General features: G+C 39.2%; 1 protein-coding gene across 6 annotated transcripts in view; it reads right to left on the bottom strand.

Annotated features, from left to right (window-relative positions):
- ELN (elastin) overlaps positions 1 to 19722 on the bottom strand; it is a 157480-nt gene that overhangs the window by 8162 nt on the left and 129596 nt on the right. For 5 of the 6 annotated variants that reach the window (XM_089657245.1, XM_089657271.1, XM_089657256.1 and 2 more), the window contains 13 exons: positions 17794 to 17829; positions 15406 to 15441; positions 14700 to 14738; positions 14569 to 14601; positions 11187 to 11351; positions 8414 to 8446; positions 6818 to 7030; positions 6239 to 6427; positions 5024 to 5059; positions 4038 to 4211; positions 1884 to 1916; positions 1558 to 1791; positions 471 to 497 (listed from right to left, as the gene is read on the bottom strand). In XM_089657245.1, the coding sequence (XP_089513371.1) occupies positions 471 to 497; positions 1558 to 1791; positions 1884 to 1916; positions 4038 to 4211; positions 5024 to 5059; positions 6239 to 6427; positions 6818 to 7030; positions 8414 to 8446; positions 11187 to 11351; positions 14569 to 14601; positions 14700 to 14738; positions 15406 to 15441; positions 17794 to 17829 (1248 nt within the window). The remainder of the gene's footprint in view (positions 1 to 470; positions 498 to 1557; positions 1792 to 1883; positions 1917 to 4037; positions 4212 to 5023; positions 5060 to 6238; positions 6428 to 6817; positions 7031 to 8413; positions 8447 to 11186; positions 11352 to 14568; positions 14602 to 14699; positions 14739 to 15405; positions 15442 to 17793; positions 17830 to 19722) is intronic. The other variant, XM_089657265.1, reaches the window with a different exon arrangement.

The raw sequence follows: 19722 nt of genomic DNA, 5'->3' as shown, positions 1-19722 counted from the left end.
TTGCCTCACAAAGTACCCCCTTATGCCCCTATGTAATCAAAACTAACATGGCCAATGCTACAGCTCAGAATGTAGTCCCATATTTGGTGATTACACAAACAGGTACTTTTTTTAGCACTTTTACCCATATAATCTTAAACATCATTTGTGGGGAATAGTGTAAACATCAGTTTATGCTAAGGTAATCTTTAAATATATCAGCCTATATTAATGTTTATGACTGTAGGCTTATAAGTGTGACCCAGCAATATGAATGGGCTGCAATCTAGAATAATTCAATTCAATGTGGAGAACCAAAAAACATATCACACGTATGTAAAGGTAAAATGTTATATTTTATTAAAACAGGGTCACGACCACTAATTCATATATGCTGACAAATACCACAGTTTTACCATGTGGGGATGAGCCTGAATTTGCGTTGTATAATGTAGTATTTCAGAAGGGAATTGTAATCTATGTGTTCTTACCTGGCTTAGGTGGTTTGCCTCCAGCCCCTGGGTATACAAAAAAAACAAGACTTTATTTTACCACATGTCGACTCCATATTCAGCAATAGCATCAAATCTTTTTTATTGCTTGCTTATTTTTTTTATTATCTTTCTTACTGCTTTGTTTTTCATTGGCAGGGGAAGTAGAATGAACAGGCCCTTGAGTCATTGAAAAGTTGGCTCCTGACTGGAGAGTTATGTGGGTTAGAAGCTGTTTCCTGGACTTTAATAAATGAATATGTAATTAAGCGTAGGTCCTGCTTACTAGAGGAAAGGGACAACTGAGAATAGTTAATCTGATGTAAGAAGTAGTCACAACAACCAGATGAGACCTGAACCCACATCATGAGTTTCCACTCTCTTATCCTACTAGCTTCCTATTGTCACAGCTCTTTTAAAGGGGTTAATCTTGTCATCAGTCAAATGGCCTCTAATTGATGACCTTAGCAAACAGATGTCTGCTCTGAACTTATGGTTGGGACCAGGGGCGGACTGATCATTTGGAAACTCAGGCACTTCCCGAGGGCCCGGGGTCAGTAGGGGGCCCCATGAGATGCCCCTGGTACCTTTTTCATAGGCTTTTTTGAGTTTGGGCAAGGACACAGGGGCCTCATGATCCCCTATTGCTCGGGGGCCCCATGAGTTGTCAGTCCGCCCCTGGTTGGGACAGACAGTTTTGTTGTGTTATTTGAGTGCTTACAGAACACCACTGATTAGTAAAACTTTTTGTGATCAGTTGTAAAAAATGTACCAATTGTCAGATGTTTGTGGCACATACTCATTGTAAAACCAATAAAGCTGTGGTCCTATCCTTCAGCTTTGAACAGTTATGTGTTTTTTATGGGGGTAGAAAGGGAAAAGTGTATTCAATGTAACTATGATTTAATACATGTCATTATGCCAATGCTTTTCAGCAGTCATGTGCAAGTAGTCTATTGCTATCATGTTGTAAAGTGCTGCGCAAACTGTTGGCGCTATATAAATCCTGTATAATAATAATAATAATAATATTAATAATATAGTAATAATCTGTTTTTTGCAGTAAAGAACAGTAGCTAACTCTCACCTCCTCCTAATCCTCCAGGCCCAAAACCAGCTCCAGCACCAGGGCCAAAACCAGCACCAGGTCCATAACCAGCACCAGGTACATAACCAGCACCAGGTCCATAACCAGCACCAGGGCCGAAACCAGCACCAGGTCCAAAACCAGCTCCAGCAACAGGTCCAAAACCAGCTCCTGGACCAAAACCCGCACCAAGGCCAGCACCACCCACGCCTGCTACTTGACCAGCACCATATCCTGAATAATAAAAGAAAACAAAAGAGATTGACATCCCAACACAGCATTATAAAGCATTGTAAGAATGCCAATGCTATCCTATTTTACCTTACCTGGCTTTGGTGGCTTTCCTCCTGGGTACTGGCCTGCCAGGAACAGAAAACATTGACTGATTATATATATATACCTTTTTTTACATGTCTTAAGAAATCTCAGAATCTAGGACAATACAACCTATTATACAGCTGTTCTGTGATCTTCTCTTAGTAACAGAATATTTATTTCTATCTCCTTTTATTTTAGTTTATATACAGTCTGCATTTCACTTGTTCTCCTCCAGATGTCTGCAGTCTGTTTTCTGACCACAACGTTCCAGTGAGAATAAACAAAGAATAAACATTGTTTCTCAACTTATTCTCCCGGATACGTGTCTGCTTCCATTGAAACAGTGAATGTCCCCAGTCTGTTTTCATTATTCTTTTGATTTTTGTGACGCAGTCTGCTAAAGACGCCAATGATACCGAGTGACTTATTGCTTTTATGGCCTCATTCGTTCTTAACAGAAATTTCTGGCTATACAGTTATGGCCCAAGTCCCCAGAATTCTTTCCAGGGTACCACATCTGTGGTTCTTTGCTGCAAACTGCAGTGAGAAAACAGGTGCTGAGTCTCTTAGAAAAGGAAGCTCAACAGCAAACTTTGGTTGCATATACAACTCTAATTAGTATTTGTGGTATGTTTAGTTTGAATATTGTTCAGCTGCTATATGAAGGCAATTGAGAATGATCTACTATGTAATAATAACCTTACTGGGTTTTGAACAAGGAATGCAGAGTAGGCAAATGTCTTCTTACGGCCAGCTCTTACTAAAGTAAACATGTCAAAAATGCTGACAATTACAAGTAAGCATACAAAAAAAATATAGAGAAGGGATGAGTCTATTTTCAGTTAGGCAGATCGCTGAACAAGCTGGACACAGGTGGCCGGTTCACCTGCTTGTATCCCCATCAGCTGTTTGTACACAAACTGACTGGAGATCTGTCATTTGGTGTTTGTAAACAAATCAGCCAGGAATCCTGGGTGATGTAATTGACTAAATATGGTTATGACCATATTTGGTATAATACATCACCTAGGATCCTCCTTAACATGGGTGCAATGGGGGTTATTTACTAAAACTCAAGAGTACAAAACCTGGTGCAGCTCTGCATAGAGACCAATTAGCCTCCAGGTTTTATTGTCAAGGCTTAATTTAACAAGCTGAAGTTAGAAGCTGATTGGCTGTCATGCACAGCTGCACCAGATTTTGCACTCTAAAATTTTAGTAAATAACCCCCAATGTGCCTTGCAATTGAGGAGGCTTTGCCACCACTCTCTTGCAAGGTACCCTCCTAATGCTGAAAAGCATATGGCCTCGTATGTTTCAAGAGGTAGGGTCCACACGCTCACTGCCCTCCCTTTTCTGGCCACCCAGATTGCATAACAGGATAAGGTACTCTTATGAATTTTAACAGGAACTCTACAACATTTAAAAAAAATTTTTTTTAATGTCATTATTAGTAGGTAAAAGCATAATGTTCCGTAATTCAATTTGCAGCTTTAATGCATCCCCAAGCATGATGTCAAAAATATTTGTGTTAAATATGATCAGGCATGAACATACAGGTACCTTATACCAGCTACCCATGCCCTTTGTAACAAAATCTAACAAATTAGCCTTAAAAAAAAGGCCAGAAGAATTTAGGCTTCATTAGGATTCAGTGCTATATTTGGGGTTTGCCGGACGTCCGGCGAGGTTGGTTACAATTAGTGGATACAAAGTTATAGGCAGAATGCATGAAGGTAAAAAATCTTGAACCTTTACAACCACTTAAATTTTTAGAGGAAAGTTTAGATTTGCAAACTTTTTTTTATTCATCTGCAATTATAGCAATTGATCATTGTACCCAGTACACCTATAGTGGCATGATGTTTGGAGAATTGTGTGATCAAGGAATTCATTACTACAATATGCTACACTCCATGGAGAACTATTTGTTCCCTATGTGTAGCACTCAATTTCTAATCTTGTGTAACTTTAGTACCAAAGTTGTGCTACCAAAAACTGCCAATGTATTCTCAGCCTAATTGCTGAGATCCTTTTTTATGAACAGCAATAAAGATTACTGCTTTTTTACTGCACAGTGTCTGCCTTTTGTGCATAAATCACTATTTGTTTTAGATAGATAACTTTCTAAGCTTCTGAAGCACTTTCTAATAAGACCTCACCTGCACCTCCTATACCGCCTGGTCCAAATCCAGCTCCAGGTCTATATCCACCTCCAGCTCCAATTCCAACTCCTGGTCCAAATCCACCACCAGGTCCAAATCCAGCTCCTGGTCCAAATCCACCTCCAGTTCCAACACCACCTCCAATTATTGCACCAGTTCCAAGTCCGTAACCTAAATAAATTACATCTCAAATGTTATGCTGCTCTACTGTTCCTCACAATTCTGTTCTACAGTTATAGAAGCTGGCATTGAGGTAGGCAATACTGCACATCTGTCATCCAAAAAATTATGTTTGTGATGCTTATAGTTTCAAATTAATCTATTAATAGTATTAAGCTACAGTTATGTTCAGTTTTCAAAAGAAAACATCTTGGAGGCACCTTTGTCAACAACCATGGCCATGTCAATGGCTAGAATAGAGATTTGGCAAATCACTTGTCTAAGCCAATGACTACACAAAGGATACAAGGACATCAGTTATGAAAGGAAGTAAGATGACTTTTTCATCAGTAAAGGAATATCCTAGGAAGGTACTTTACAGTCAGGGTGGTTAAGTCGTGGAAAGGTTTAAAACGTGAGAAAGTACTAGTAAAAACAAAATTTTAATTAAAAAAAAGGGACTTGATAATTTTCTTATAATTAATAATAGCCAAAATTGTAAGTATGGTTGTAAGGCTAAGAGAGCAATATTTTGAACCAGCAACTGTAGTCAACTGCCCTTGGAAAGTCAGGTTGGAATTTATTTCTCCTACTGTGTGGCAAAATTAACAACAGTTGAAGAGGGAGTTTTGTTTGACTTCTTCTTCTGGGCCAAAGCTACATGAACTTGCAGAAGAGAGCTTGAATTTGATAGACATCATTATTTTTTTCAACCTTATTAACTAAATAACTATGTAGGTGGCATGCTGCCACTGGTTTGGTATATCAGAATGCAGAAGTAAAAGCCTCTTAGTTTTGAATTGGCGAAACATCTTCATTCTTACCAGGTTTAGGTGGTTTTCCTCCTGCTCCAGGAATTCCTTGAAAAAACATAATAAAATAAATTTTTATAATAACGTATGCCAAAAAAAATGAGCACTGCATGTGCAACTTGGAATGAAATGTAATAATAGCCATTTAGGAGAACTATCCTAATCAATATGAACACAGTAAATTGTAATATAATTAGCAGATATATGTTATTGCAACATACATGTCCTGATTGTATCTTGTACTTCATTGTTGAACATGCCTGTATATATCTATTCACAGCTTAAAACCATATCCTGTTTATCCAATCAGCATATCAGTGTTTTCACAATCAGTTCACAACTCCTGCCCACTGTCCTGAGTTTAGAATTTGGGTTCACTCATCAAAAGTTGTAGCAACTTTATGCTTGAGGAATACAGTTTATTTATTTTCTTACAACACTTTAACAGCTGTAAATCTCAGTCCCATGAGGTCATTGACTGGCCAGAGTGCTAAGGTTTCTCAAATTAGCATGTAGTTAACCAATTAACTAAACATAACATTTATTTATCTGCAGTAATTTAGTATTCCTGGATTGCTGTCAATGGCCCTTGGAGACTGGACTTGGTTGGAGAGCTCAGTGTACACTCAGGCACATGCTTAACGTCTTCACTCAGTCCAGTAAACAGCCATCACAAGGGTGACATTACAGCTGCATATCTGGTGACTCATAGTAATCTATGCTCCTCATTTTAGAATTAAAAGGTTTTCCTTTTTAGATGGATTGCCAGCTTAGGGTGTTTCTATGAATTTTAGTAATGTAGCTCCAGGGAACATTAGATTTTCAAACAGCCAACTGCATTTTATTGCCCTTATAAAGACGTCAACTAACCTCAGGTCAGCAGTGAGATCATGGTCTAGTCCCAGTTTTCTAAGACTTCTTTGACACTTGTTCTGCTTATGTTGGATGCATACATGCTTTTAACATACCCACTTGCAAAAAAAAAAACTGCAACTCATGTATAACAATGTTTTAGCCTCTTGTTGCTTTCATGTTTAATGATACTAAGGTTTAGCCTTTGCCAGATTTTTCCAACTAAGTTGTATAGTTTTATTAAATAAAATCAATATATGTTAATATGGATTGTAACTAAGAAGGATTAATTACTTGTCTATTTGGCTGATATAACACAATCAAAATATATTTATGAAAAAGGGATTAGTGTTGGAAATCCTATTCAAATCTCACCTCCAGCACCAAGACCACCAGCACCAGCTCCAAGACCTCCTAGACCACCACCAGCTCCTAGGCCACCAAGTCCAGCACCAGTTCCTAGACCACCAAGTCCGGCACCAGTTCCTAGACCACCAAGTCCAGCACCAGTTCCTAGGCCACCAAGTCCAGCACCTGTACCTAGACCAGCTCCAATGCCATAACCTGAAAACAACAAAATTTATATTTGTCTTACTAAATGTTAAAAAACTATTCTTAGTATTTTCAATTAAAATGAATAGTTACCACTCATTATCATATAGTTAATTTCCTATTATGTTCAACACCATATTGATAAGGATTTATTTTCACAATGAGTAAATATTTGTCTGCTAACACTTGTCAAATTTAAACCTTCCAGACAAGTCTGATGTTAAGAAATAATCGTTACTTATCTAACAGCATCATAGGCATTATTAGAATATACTATATTTAAACAAATAAATAAAACATTAAATAAAAGATTTAAGCACAATAATATGTGATCACAAAGGTGCCATTAATAAAGGCACAGACAGCATTTTTCTGATTATTATAAGAAAGTACCATTTGTACCTGGTTTGGGGGGTTTGCCGCCTGCTCCTACACCACCTATACCACCAGGACCAAGGCCAGCTCCAGGTAGCAGTCCACCACCAACTCCAAGCCCAGCTCCAGGTACTAATCCACCACCAGGAACCAATCCACCACCAGGTACTAATGCACCTCCAGGTCCTACTCCACCTCCACCTAACAATCCAGTTCCAGGTCCTGCTCCAACTCCATAACCTAAAATCATGGCCAGACAAAAAAATATAAATATAACATAAATACTCATCACCATATGTTTATATACAGTTTTTGCTACACTGTCCCTATCATTGTGTAGCACCCTCTAGTGTGCTATTAGAGTAGTGTATTGTAGGTAAAATCATTGTGTATAACTCATAGTAACTGTGTGAGTCTGTGATTGAGGTCAGGTTATTGCAGGTCTGCTGGAAGACTTAACAGATTGTGGCTCTGTCGCCTCCTCCTGACTCTGGAGGACCATAGAACTTTCCAGAAGTTGGTAAGCAGGAAGGGATGGAGACCTAATCTGCTTGTTTATGGGAGTCCAGCAAATCCCAGGTTTGGAGGCCCTGGTAGAGTGATGGTCTGACCCATAAATATGGGAGAGTCAGGCTGACAGGGGAGTTGGGTGGAAGATAAAGTGCTGAGGAGACTTTTGGTGCCTGAGAGGGACCCCCTAGGTCTAGGAGGGGGCCTACAGGCTGGGCTCAGTCTGGCCTCGGGAGGATACGTTCATCAGTGTAGCATATATGGGATCGAGACCTGGAGCAGCAGGGAGCAAAGATGGCAGAGTGAGTACATCAGCACTTCCCCTAATAAAATAACATAACTAAGCCCACGGACTTGCCACTGTCTCTTGGCTGCAAGCCTGTGTGGAAAATACCTGTTGCCTAGCTGTGCGGAGAGAGCTTAGGGGTATGCGCAACACATCAGACCTCACAAGGGTAGCGCTACACTTGTCATGCATTTCTTTTCTGTGATTTTCACTGTTTAGGCTGTTACTCTACTGTTTTACAACTTTATCATCTTTTATACCAATGTCGTACACTGGTGTAGTCATCCTAATTCTGCTTCAGCTTAATCTTTTAGTGTTGCCATGAAGCCACGCATAAGATAGGGCAAGTCAAATTAAAGTACAACTAAAGTCTCCTGTATAACAATCCAAACAAAGACCAAATCCAGTTATCATGTAATTTAGTAGCCTTATGAAGTAAACAAAAATAGAGAGATATATAGATAAATAGAGATAAATTATTTCATTTGTATCTCACATGCTCCCCCTTGCAAACAATGCAGTTCATAGAGGCAATGCTGTTGATCCAGAAAGCAATGGGCAAGACTAGGTGTGGCCAGGGGTTAAATCACTTGTTACACACCCCCTGCAACATTTTGTTTTAATTAAACTGTAGTGCAAGTAGGCATTGCCAACATTAGGGTGGCAACTCTGCTCTGAATTCAGTAGCAGTGCAGCATTGTTGTCATAACACCACAAAAAACTGCATTAGGTGTAGTATTTATGGGACTTTTCAGAGGGTTACAGAGAGTTTTGCTTTAAAGTAAATGTGGGGCTTAAAGTGCAATTACAAGGATCAGTGTACTTACCAGGTTTAGGTGGCTTGCCTCCTGGGTATACTCCTACAATTACATAAAACAACGCTATTCAGTTTTTTACTGAGCATAACAATATTAGTATGCATTACAAAATAAAAAGTTACAAAAACAAATATTATATTTTCCATTTAATTGGATGGATAGGAGCCATTTTATTTTATATTGTGTAAAGTCTAGCATCAGACTAAAGTGTACTTCTCCTACATGCCTACACCTGGGACACCACCTGGGCTAACACCAACTGCAAAAAAAAAGGTAAAGCCAACATAATGAGAATGAATGATGTTAAAGCATAAAAGAAGGCTGAGATATTTGTAGACGGATATAGATTTAAGGAAATGCACTGGACATGTTCAGTCATCAAGCAATAGGAAGAATAAAGGAGAATGTCCCAAAATTAGAAAGCAAATATGATCTGTATTGCTGATTCAACAAAATAACTACATTTTATCTACATTTGTACAGCTTCTGAGTTTCTAAATGATTTCCAAGTATATAACATACTATTAATTGAATAACAATATATGTAGCTGTAAAAAAATGACCATGATGGACTTGTGCCTTTTTTCATTCTAACTATGTAACTTTATAAACATAAGGCTCAATTCACAGATTTTTTTCTCATGATAATGTTCTCCTAAAAATGTTCAGTTCACAAACAAATATTTTTGTTTCCACATTGAATGTCCCTCTTTCATCTTACCCTTGATAAGTGGTTTCAAACCTCCGAGATGAAAAATGAACACAGAAAATTACTCCAAGCAATCACTAGTGATGGGGGAGGGGGCTCCAGCACACAACCAGTGACTGACAGCCTCAACTATGCATGTTTTCCTATGAGAATGTGTAGAGGGTAAAGTTTCCCAGATTACATTCAGTTTATACTGCCTGCTCTATGCTGTGCTGTATGTGACATCAGATTTCTGCCCTCCCAACCTCTGGAAGCTCATAAATGATGTGTAACCCTTTCCTGCCTGGCCTACAGTAAACTGACGGCCAGGCAAGGCCTTCGTCGATCCTGATTGATGTCATGTGACATCCTCCCGGATCGCTGCCTCGTGCGCGCCCGCTAGGCTGTGCTGCGGTGAGATCTTTCACCAGCCAATGACTGATCTGTGTACTGGCCTGTTGCCGGTACCATGTGACTGCTGTGACCTATCACTACAGATCACATGACAATTGTAAACAATGGATGGCTTCACAGTGATCACATGGTACAGATTGGGCCAATAATAGCCCTTCTGTGTCATGTGACTAGCTGTGGCCAATCATAGCTAATCACAACAAAACAAACTGAATTAATCAATTTCATTCAGTAAAATGCTTGTTTATAGAAATAAAATTCATTGCTATAAGCAATCGTTATTAGCACTGGAAGTGGTGTAACACTGGAATTTACACAGAAGGCTACATAAGGCATATTCAGTATGTGTTATGTAAGGCATAGATAAAGTATACTATAAGAATATAATGTCCAGGCAGGTGAAAAGTTTTGTGAATTTAGCTTAGAGAAAGATGCATACTTTTGTAAATGGTTGTTTACAATAGGTAGGTTGGTGATATGAATAACATGAAGGCACTGTTTTATAAAGACACTAGGTATATTAATTTATAACTGGACTATAAATGCCCTTACAATCACAGACATATCACACAATCATTTTTTTAAATTATTTTCCTGAATGCTCCTAGTATTAAAAAAGAAGAAAGGTGACAAGGTCTGAACATACAGTATGTAGGTATTGAGACCATATTTTATTTTGGTTATTGTAGTATTACATTTGGAAAAAAAAATATGTATTGCAGCATACCAATCCCTAAATGTGGTGACTGCATTAATTTTCTTTTTTTCCCATTTATTTTCACTTGGTAATCTGACCAGTAACACAGTTCTTATTTTTTGGAGTGGCTTCCTTATCTATGAAGAAGCAGAGTCACCCTTGGCAGCAGCATCTGGAGAGGGTAGTGTTATATGGGCTAGTAGATTTAGATAAACTTTATATAGGTGCCTTTAGTACCACTTTAATATGGGTAGACAAAATGAAACTGATCTGTTATAATCCACTTTTTGGATAAACAAGCAATTTTGTGGTGCTCATGGTCATGGTTTTACAGCACTCTCTCAAGTTTCAATCACACTGCTCAATAATTCCATGTTTCAATTAGATCTAACAAAAATTAAACTATGTGTGGGTGTTTGTGAGCACTTTCAAATTATTTTTAAAGTTGAATTAAAAAAAAACAAGTGACTGTACAGAATAAATACATTATGCACTGTAGAATGTCATTAGTAAGTAAAAGATCAAATAAAGTAAGCTGTAGCTGGGGTTTAATCAAAGAAAACAACACATGTATTGTGCCGAAAAAGAGCTGAATCATGCATGGCCAGCATAAGTCTTTATGAACTTTGGATACTTAATGGACCATAACAAGTACTGCACAAGAAAAGTAAATAATGGAAAAAGCAATTAGGCTATTAAATAATATATGTTTGGCTTTAAAATGGGACGTTATGGGGTATTTATTAGCCTGATAAGCTCCCCCAAAGATAGATCAGGCATATGGACTGAACTTTACATTGCTTCATGAAGGTCTGAATAATATGGACAACATTCAGGCTATCCCTCCTCCTTGATTCCATCGGTAATCCATATCAGAATAGCATTCTGCGTGGAGATGTCTGCAATCCCCCTGGAGTCCTAGGTGTAGTCTGACTAAAAGAAACTTTTAAAGAATTGAACAAAAGAGCAGACACATTACTGACCTCCTCCTGGTACTCCGCCAACTCCTGGTAATCCACCAATTCCAACACCTGGTACTCCTCCAATTCCAACTCCAGGTACTCCTCCTACTCCAACTCCTGGTACTCCACCAACTCCAACTCCTGGCACTCCACCAACTCCAACTCCTGGTACTCCACCAACTCCAACTAACCAACAGAGGAAAACAAAGGAATATAGTACTTGAAAAAGTACATGGAAAGTACTAAATAATTTTTTAGAGCATGACACTACAAAAAAATCCCTACAAGAAAAGGGAGATAACAAAAGACCAGTTTAAAAATTTTAATATTCACTACAAGTCATAATAATGGGTAGAATGAAGGGCAGAAGAAAGTAGCAAATGGTGAAGAATGTACCATGAAGAGGTTGCCTGTCACAGAAATATTGCAATGCATAAGGGGTGTGGAATGTAGGGCCTTAGTGGCCGTGTTGGAAATACAGAAGATACCTAGGGAGTATGCAGAATAATTTTATTAGAAAAGTGTTGAGTCAAGGGAAAAAGAGATGAACAAGAAAAACGGAGACTGGGGAGTTGCGAGATGGGGGGAAAGAAGGAAAGAGAAGAGGGAGGGAGAAACTGGAGGGCAGGAAAGGGGAGAGAAAAAGAGAGACGTAGGGGAGAGTCCTAAGGGGTGGGGCAGTATTTTTAACAATTAAATAGTTATCAGTATACTGTCAAATCATGAGGGGTGTGAATAGGTTGTAGACTTGGCCATAAGTCCTGGCAAAGCCCTTGCATGACTCCAGCTTTCTTTCCTTCTTTCAATATCAGAATATATACAGGTGAAACTCGAAAAATTTGAATATTGTGCAAAAGTTCATTTATTTCAGTAATGCAACTTAAAAGGTGAAACTAATATATGAGATAGACTCATTATATGCAAAGTGAGATAGTCCAAGCCGTGATTTGTCTTAATTGTGATGATTATGGCTTACAGCTCATGAAAACCCCAAATCCACAATCTCAGAAAATGAGAATATTGTGAAAAGGTGCAATATTCTAGGCTCAAAGTGTCCCACTCTTATCAGCTAATTAAGCCATAACACCTGCAAAGGGTTCCTGAGCCTTTAAATGGTCTCTCAGTCTGGTTCAGTAGGAATCACAATCATGGGAAAGACTGCTGACCTGACAGTTGTGCAGAAAACCATCATTGACACCCTCCATAAGGAGGGAAAGCCTCAAAAAGGTAATTTCAAAAGAAGTTGGATGTTCCCAAAGTGCTGTATCAAAGCACATTAATAGAAAGTTATGTGGAAGGGAAAAGTGTGGAAGAAAAAGGTGCACAAGCAGCAGGGATGACCGCAGCCTGGAGAGGATTGTCAGGAAAAGGCCATTCAAAAGTGTTGGGGACTTTCACAAGGAGTGGACTGAGGCTGGAGTCAGTGCATCAAGAGCCACCACACACAGACGGATCCTGGACATGGGCTTCAAATGTCGTATTCCTCTTGGCAAGCCACTCATGAACAACAAACAACGTCAGAAGCGTCTTACCTGGGCTAAAGAAAAACAAACCTGGTCTATTGCTTAGTGGTCCAAAGTCCTCTTTTCTGATGAGAGCAACTTTTGCATCTCATTTGGAAACCAAGGACCCAGAGTATGGAGGAAGAATGGAGAGGGACACACTGCAAGATGCTTGAAGTCCAGTGTGATGTTTCCACAGTCTATGTTGATTTGGGGAGCCATGTCATCTGCTGGTGTTGGTCCAATGTGCTTCATTAAGTCCAGGGTCAATGCAACCGTCTACTAGGAGATTTTGGAGCACTTCATGCTTCCTTCCATAGACGAGCTTTATGGGGATGCTGACTTCATTTTCCAGCAGGACTTGGCACCTGCCCACACTGCCAAAAGCACCGAAACCTGGTTCAATGACTGTGGGATTACTGTGCTTGATTGGCCAGCAAACTTGCCTGACCTGAACCCCATAGAGAATCTATGGGGCATTGCCAAGAGAAAGATGAGAGACATGAGACCGAACAATGCAGAAGAGCTGAAGGCTATTGAAGCATCCTGGTCTTCCATAACACCTCAGCACTGCCACAGGCTGATAGCTTCCATGCCACGCCGCATTGAGGCAGTAATTGCTGCAAAAGGGGCCCAAACCAAGTACTGATACATATGCATGCCTATACTTTTCAGAGGTCTGATATTGTCTATGTACAATCCTTGTTTTATTGATTGCATGTAATATTCTAATTTTCTGAGATTGTGGATTTGGGGTTTTCATGAGCTGTAAGCCATAAACATCACAATTATGACAAATCACGGCTTGAACTATCTTGCTTTGCATGTAATGAGTCTATCTCATATATTAGTTGCACCTTTTAAGTTGCATTACTGAAATAAATGAACTTTTGCACGATATTCCAATTTTTCGAGTTTCACCTTTATTTGTTGGCCAATAAAATCAGGTATGTACACATACTACACTATTATAGGCATATTTGGTTTAGAAGTGCTGTCATTAAAGCTGCCTAATCATCATTGCAACACATGAAAATTTCAGAAAAGGAGGTACAAATCCTGCATTATGCTCATACCAGGAAAAGATAGCTGAAAGATCCATAGATGAGATAAGCAACCTATATACAGCTTCTCTTATAAGCTATCACCTTACACAATATTTCAGTCTTGCTTTATGACAGGTATAGCCAGATCTATAACATTTTGTAAGCGCTGCGTAAACTGTTGGCGCTATCTCCTACATTGTAAGCTCTAACGAGCAGGGCCCTCTGTTTCCTCTTGTACCAAATTGTATTGTAACTGTAATGTCTACCTTCATTTTGTAAAGCGCTGCACAAACTGTTGGCGCTATATAAATCCTGTATTATAATAATAAAAATAATAATATAAATCCTGTACAATAATAACAACAATATAACCAGCAAATTAACTAGCTTATGGTCAAATCTAAAAGTCCAGAAATTCACCCTAAGCCGGACTGCTCAATTGTATCAGGAAAACAGAAGTTATAAAAAAAACTATAAAAACTACTTTTTAAGGCATATGGTCAAATCTAAAAGTCCAGAAATTCATCCTAAGCCAGACTGCTCAATTGTATCAGGAAAACAGAAGTTATATAAAAAACTACTTTTTAAGGCAAAGAGAAAAAAAGTCATAGTGATTGAGTTTTGGTCCTGACTAAGACCAAGCCTCTGTAATGACTGCCTAAATCTTAAGATCAAGATATCATTTATCAGTATTTTCCATTATGGTCATTGCTCATCCCACAGGTATCAATGGGTTAAATTGAGAGAATATGGCAGTGCTTATTTTGATCTCTCTGCTATCTTACTTTGTTTTCTGCACATTCATTAGAGATGCAGGGATATGAGGTTATGTTTGATATGCTTCTGTGCACTCACCTCCTGTTGGTACACCACCAGGACCCACTCCAGCTGTAGGAAGATAGAGAATATTTGGTTGTTAGTTCTATTAGATGTTTACTTACTTAAAACCATCACATCTTGTTACTCATCGTCAGATCATTACTCACCTCCAATCTTAGGGGGCTTAGCTCCTACACCACCAACACCTGGCAAAGTGAAGAATACATAGTTATTGCAATCAAATAGTGATCAAATAGCCTTGTAACACTTTCTGGGCTCCTAGTAGAAGAAGGACTAATTACAACATTATTTATTTCACAACACTATGAAAAACACAATACTTTCTGTGATCACTTTAATTTATGAGCCCACACATTTATAGTGGAAAGCTACAGCAAATGTCACCAGTGTTATAAACAATGTTTTAAATTACTAAAGAGGTAGAGAGTGTTCACATAACTAGATGAATGTTGGTTTAGTAAACAAAATGAAGCTGTGTTCAATTTAAATACCCAATCATATGCAAGGAAATTTTAAAAACAAGACAATTGTTAATGTAAAAAACACAGAATTGCGTGCAGTTGATTAGATGACTGAAGTGGATGCAGCTTCACGGTATTCAATAAGTTAACTAAACATTCATTTTGTTAAGTGAGTAGTCTTTATTCATTTAATAAATGAACTAAATTAAGTAAAAAGTGTCTGACTATTTTACAGAAAATTGATAAATTGCCTTATGACTATATAAAGTATATACAGTATATATTCGATAGTAACTATATATATCTATTATATATAGTTTATTATGTGTGTATATTTGTATACTAACACTTTAATACATTGTAGTTTTTTTTTTAGATAATTAATACAAACCTCCTACTGGGAATCTACCAGCGCCAACACCACCAACTGTGGATGCAGGAAATCATTTAGTAACAGCATATCGGTATGCATCAATCAAATTGTTTTCTTTATTGTATTACTTCAATAAGATTACAAAGATGTTTCTGCCATAAGGGAAATTTAGAACTACAAGTAGCAACTATTATAAGAATATGAACTTGGTTTCAAAGCTACTTCTAATTTGGTAACAGGTCACTGTGTAAAGCTGACCTCCCTTCCCTGACCCATTGATACTTTACCTCTCCATCACTTCCCAGTCACTGTTTTCTCTGTGACAGGCAGACCATAATGCCCCATGTTGGGTGGTGGTGGAGCTTTGAGGCAGCAGTGATGTTCCCAGCTCTGTGATGTGACAGAGATTAGGCCTAAGAATTGGCTGTTGGGCATAAGCACTGAATCATAGGGGAAGTCACATATTACCAATATCTGAAATCACTGGTTGCTTTGTGTTGACTGTGATAACAGAAGGAGTGGCGGGGGATTTTTGGAGAAGTATCAGTGTGTTGGGGGGCTTTAAACAGACACTGTTACTTTGCCCTGAATGTACATGGTGACAGTGTCTCTAACACTATAAAAGGGATAACAGGCGCATAGTGTGGCAGTCCATGTATGTTTGATGAGTTCCAAATGGGCAGGGGTAAAGGTAGTTCAGTAGGCACTAAGGGCAAGCTGCGTAGGAGCGAAGCATGACTCTGCAGAAGGGAAAACAAAGAAACACAGTGCAGGGCCTGATGAAAGAGCGCGCCTGGACTCATCTCGTCCTGCACATGCTCAGAAACATGTCACATTTTGATGACGTCAGACGCCATATGTGCTGATCATCTTGGAGACTCGGCCAAGCTCCACCATCCATGCTGCATATGCACGGCACCATCTGCTGGCAGATACCTTGGAGATTCCACCAGGCTTACCATCCATGTTGCACATGTACAGCTCCACCTGCTGATGGACTCCATTGATCTCCGCTCTGGATCAGACACACAACAACTTCTGGCTACAGACGTCTCACCATCTCACCCATGAGCCTATTTTTAAATTCTAAGATGTGAGTTACTACTTATCTTTTTATTAAATACCTTCACAGTACACACTTATAGGAGCTGTGTTTCTTTGTTTTCTCTTTAACACTATATACTGATATATATTATTACCCTAGCTCTGCAATGCTTGTTCTGACCCTGATATTTGTGGCCACTCAAGCATTTCATATAATGTAAATAAGTATATTCTACACATGGAACATTTAAAATTTTCCCAGATTCCCTGCAGGCATCCAACCAAAGGGAAGTAAAAAAAGTGACAGACCCTCTGCTATCTCCTAGCATTTTCTTGCCCTCAGCCCTGGTCTAAGATCCTTTTCCTTGATTCCATATCTGGACATGAAATGAAATATGGAAATTCATAAGAGATACTACTATAACCACAAGCAAGAGGTAATGTAATACTATAGTTTTTATACTACTCTGGGCTTTTTCTCAGAAAATAAGTGAAGGAACTCAACCATGACCCCCAAAACCCCCTCGCCCCACACACCCTCCAAACTGCATCAAATACTAGGTGTGGTCAAAGTTCACTAACAGTGGGAGGGTCTTAAAGGGGCATTAAATACGAGGAGTGCATTACGTACAGAGTGCAGCGTTTCGGTGGTGCGTCATGTACAGAGTGCAGAGTTCAGGGGTGCACTAGGTACAGAGCATATAGTTTAGGGTTGCGGTTACACACAGAGTGCAAAGTTTAGAGGGGCACTACATACAGAGTGCAGAGTTCATGGGGGAGCTACACACACAGTGCAGAGTTCAGCCTTCTTCCACAGCTGTTTATCTCTTCAACCCTCAGTCACATCTCACTTTCACCCCTCTTCAGATCTGACCTATGCATACAACCCCCCCCCCCCTCCACTGCCCCCACCCCCCCTTAAAGCTCCACCATCTTCCACATGTCTTACTTTTGTTACTGTATTACGCTAAAGCACCCAGCTGGCTCTAGTACTTCCCTGAACACTGTAGGTGGCTCTGCCTTCCTCACTTGCTAGGAGATTATCCAGGGGGAGTGTCAGTATCTGCACTGCTCCCCGGGAACCTGCATCTCCCTTGTCCCCATCAAGAGCACAGAAGATCAGATCTGTGGAAGCTGTTGGGAGAAAAGCTATCACTTTTAAATACAGAAGCCGGAGCAGATAGCAGAGGACTTGAGCAAGAGGTGGTGGAACTGAGTTCCACCAAGTTCCAGCTGAAAAAAAGCTCTGATACTAAACTAGACTAAATACACTCCTTTAAAGTCTTTTTTTTTTCTATAGAAAACTGTCAGATTAAAGTCAATAAATGCACTTAAACATAATATGTAAAATTTATTACAAACCTCCGATTGGCAGGCCTCCTGGTCCCACTCCTCCAACTATGTGACAGAATATGCATAGTTAGTCACATTTTATTTACTTGTCTGCTACATATATATATATATTATCATGTATTTACCTTACTTATGTTCTATATGTGTTAAAATGTTAATGCATTACCATAAATAACAAAGTTAAGACAATATCTGAGGCCAAAATGTTTTTTTTAATTTCATTTTGGATAGAGTAGAGAATCTTCTCCTGTTTTGTGGACACAGCAGGAAATAAGGGTAAATCTCTCCAAAATGAAGGAAATATCATCTTAGACAGCTGTCATTAGAACACGTATTCCTACTGGAAAGCTCCCCACTTTTCCTACTCTAACCATTCAAATCTTTGGATTTTCCTCTGCTTTTAGTCCTAGTAATAATGGTCACCTGGATAAATGGGGTAAATCTATAAAGTGGGAGCATAGACAGCAATAAAAGACTGAATGGGATCTAACCCTTCATCACTGTCTAGGGCAGCAATGGGCAAGCTACGGCCCGCGGGCCGTATATGGCCCGGCGGACCTTTTAATCCGGCCCGTGGAGCGTGGCAAACATCGGCTGTCAGAATGTGTGTAGGCGGGGCAGCGTGAGGAACGTGAGGGGAGCTAGGCTCCTCTCACAGTCCGCCCTGAAGACCGGAACGGCGCGGGAACACGGCGAGAGGAACGCGCGGAGCAAAGGTAAGTGAATTGACACAGGGGGGACTTGGGGACTTAATATGGGGGATGAATTATTATGGGGAATGAATTACTATAGGGGGGATGAATTACTATAGGGGGGATGAATTACTATGGGGGATGAATTACTATGGGGGATGAATTACTATATGGGGGATGAATTACTATGGGGGATGAATTACTATGGGGGATGAATTACTATATGGGGGATGAATTACTATGGGGGATGAATTACTATATGGGGGATGAATTACTATATGGGGGATAAATTACTATGGGGGATGAATTACTATATGGGGGATGAATTACTATGGGGGATGAATTACTATATGGGGGATGAATTACTATGGGGGATGAATTACTATATGGGGGATGAATTACTATGGGGGATGAATTACTATATGGGGGATGAATTACTATGGGGGATTAATTACTATATGGGGGATGAATTACTATGGGGGATGAATTACTATATGGGGGATGAATTATTATGGGGGATGAATTACTATATGGGGGATTAATTACTATGCTTACTATGGGGGAATATTACTATACTTACTATGGATGACACATACACATCATTCATCTACTCTTGGTCCGGCCCCCGGGTCCAATATATGAACCCATTGCGGCCCTCAAGTCAAAAAGTTTGCCCACCCCTGGTCTAGGGCCTCAGCAGACTAAGATGTCATTCCTGAGAGGAAAGGCCAGATTATTAGACAGAGATATTAGTATATTAATGCGTGACAAGTTAGAATTTATTTAACCTCCCTAGCGGTCTGATTATGTCCATATTTCTGTGCTCAAAGCGGTACATTTTTTTTGCATGGAAATATGTATTTTTTTTATTGTAGGCCTGTAATTTTTAGGAATAACTCACTGAAATCTGTCCGAACAAGAGTCTAGTAAACATCCCGGGTATGATAAAACTTGAAACACGAAATCAAAAATTATAATTTAATAAATAATCATAAAAAATAATAATATAATAATAATTAATTTAATTCAATAATATAATCAAACCAAAAACACTGAAATTTGAAATATAGCGCCAAGTTCGCACATCACTGAGCAAAGTCGCAAAGTCGCAAAGTCACAAAATCATTTTCAGTGTCTGGTGATGAATTTCCCCACGAATAATTATCACTTAATTCTGCAAATGGTTCTGATTTACTATCGCTGTTCTCTAGCTGGTCTAAAATCGCTTTTGACCTAAAGGGACGCT

This window comes from Staurois parvus, unplaced genomic scaffold (genome assembly GCF_062004578.1).
Source record: "Staurois parvus isolate SC_StPar_1 unplaced genomic scaffold, SC_StPar_1.0 ptg000029l, whole genome shotgun sequence".
Taxonomy (NCBI): Eukaryota; Metazoa; Chordata; class Amphibia; order Anura; family Ranidae; genus Staurois; species Staurois parvus.
This window is presented reverse-complemented; position numbering and strand designations above follow the sequence as displayed.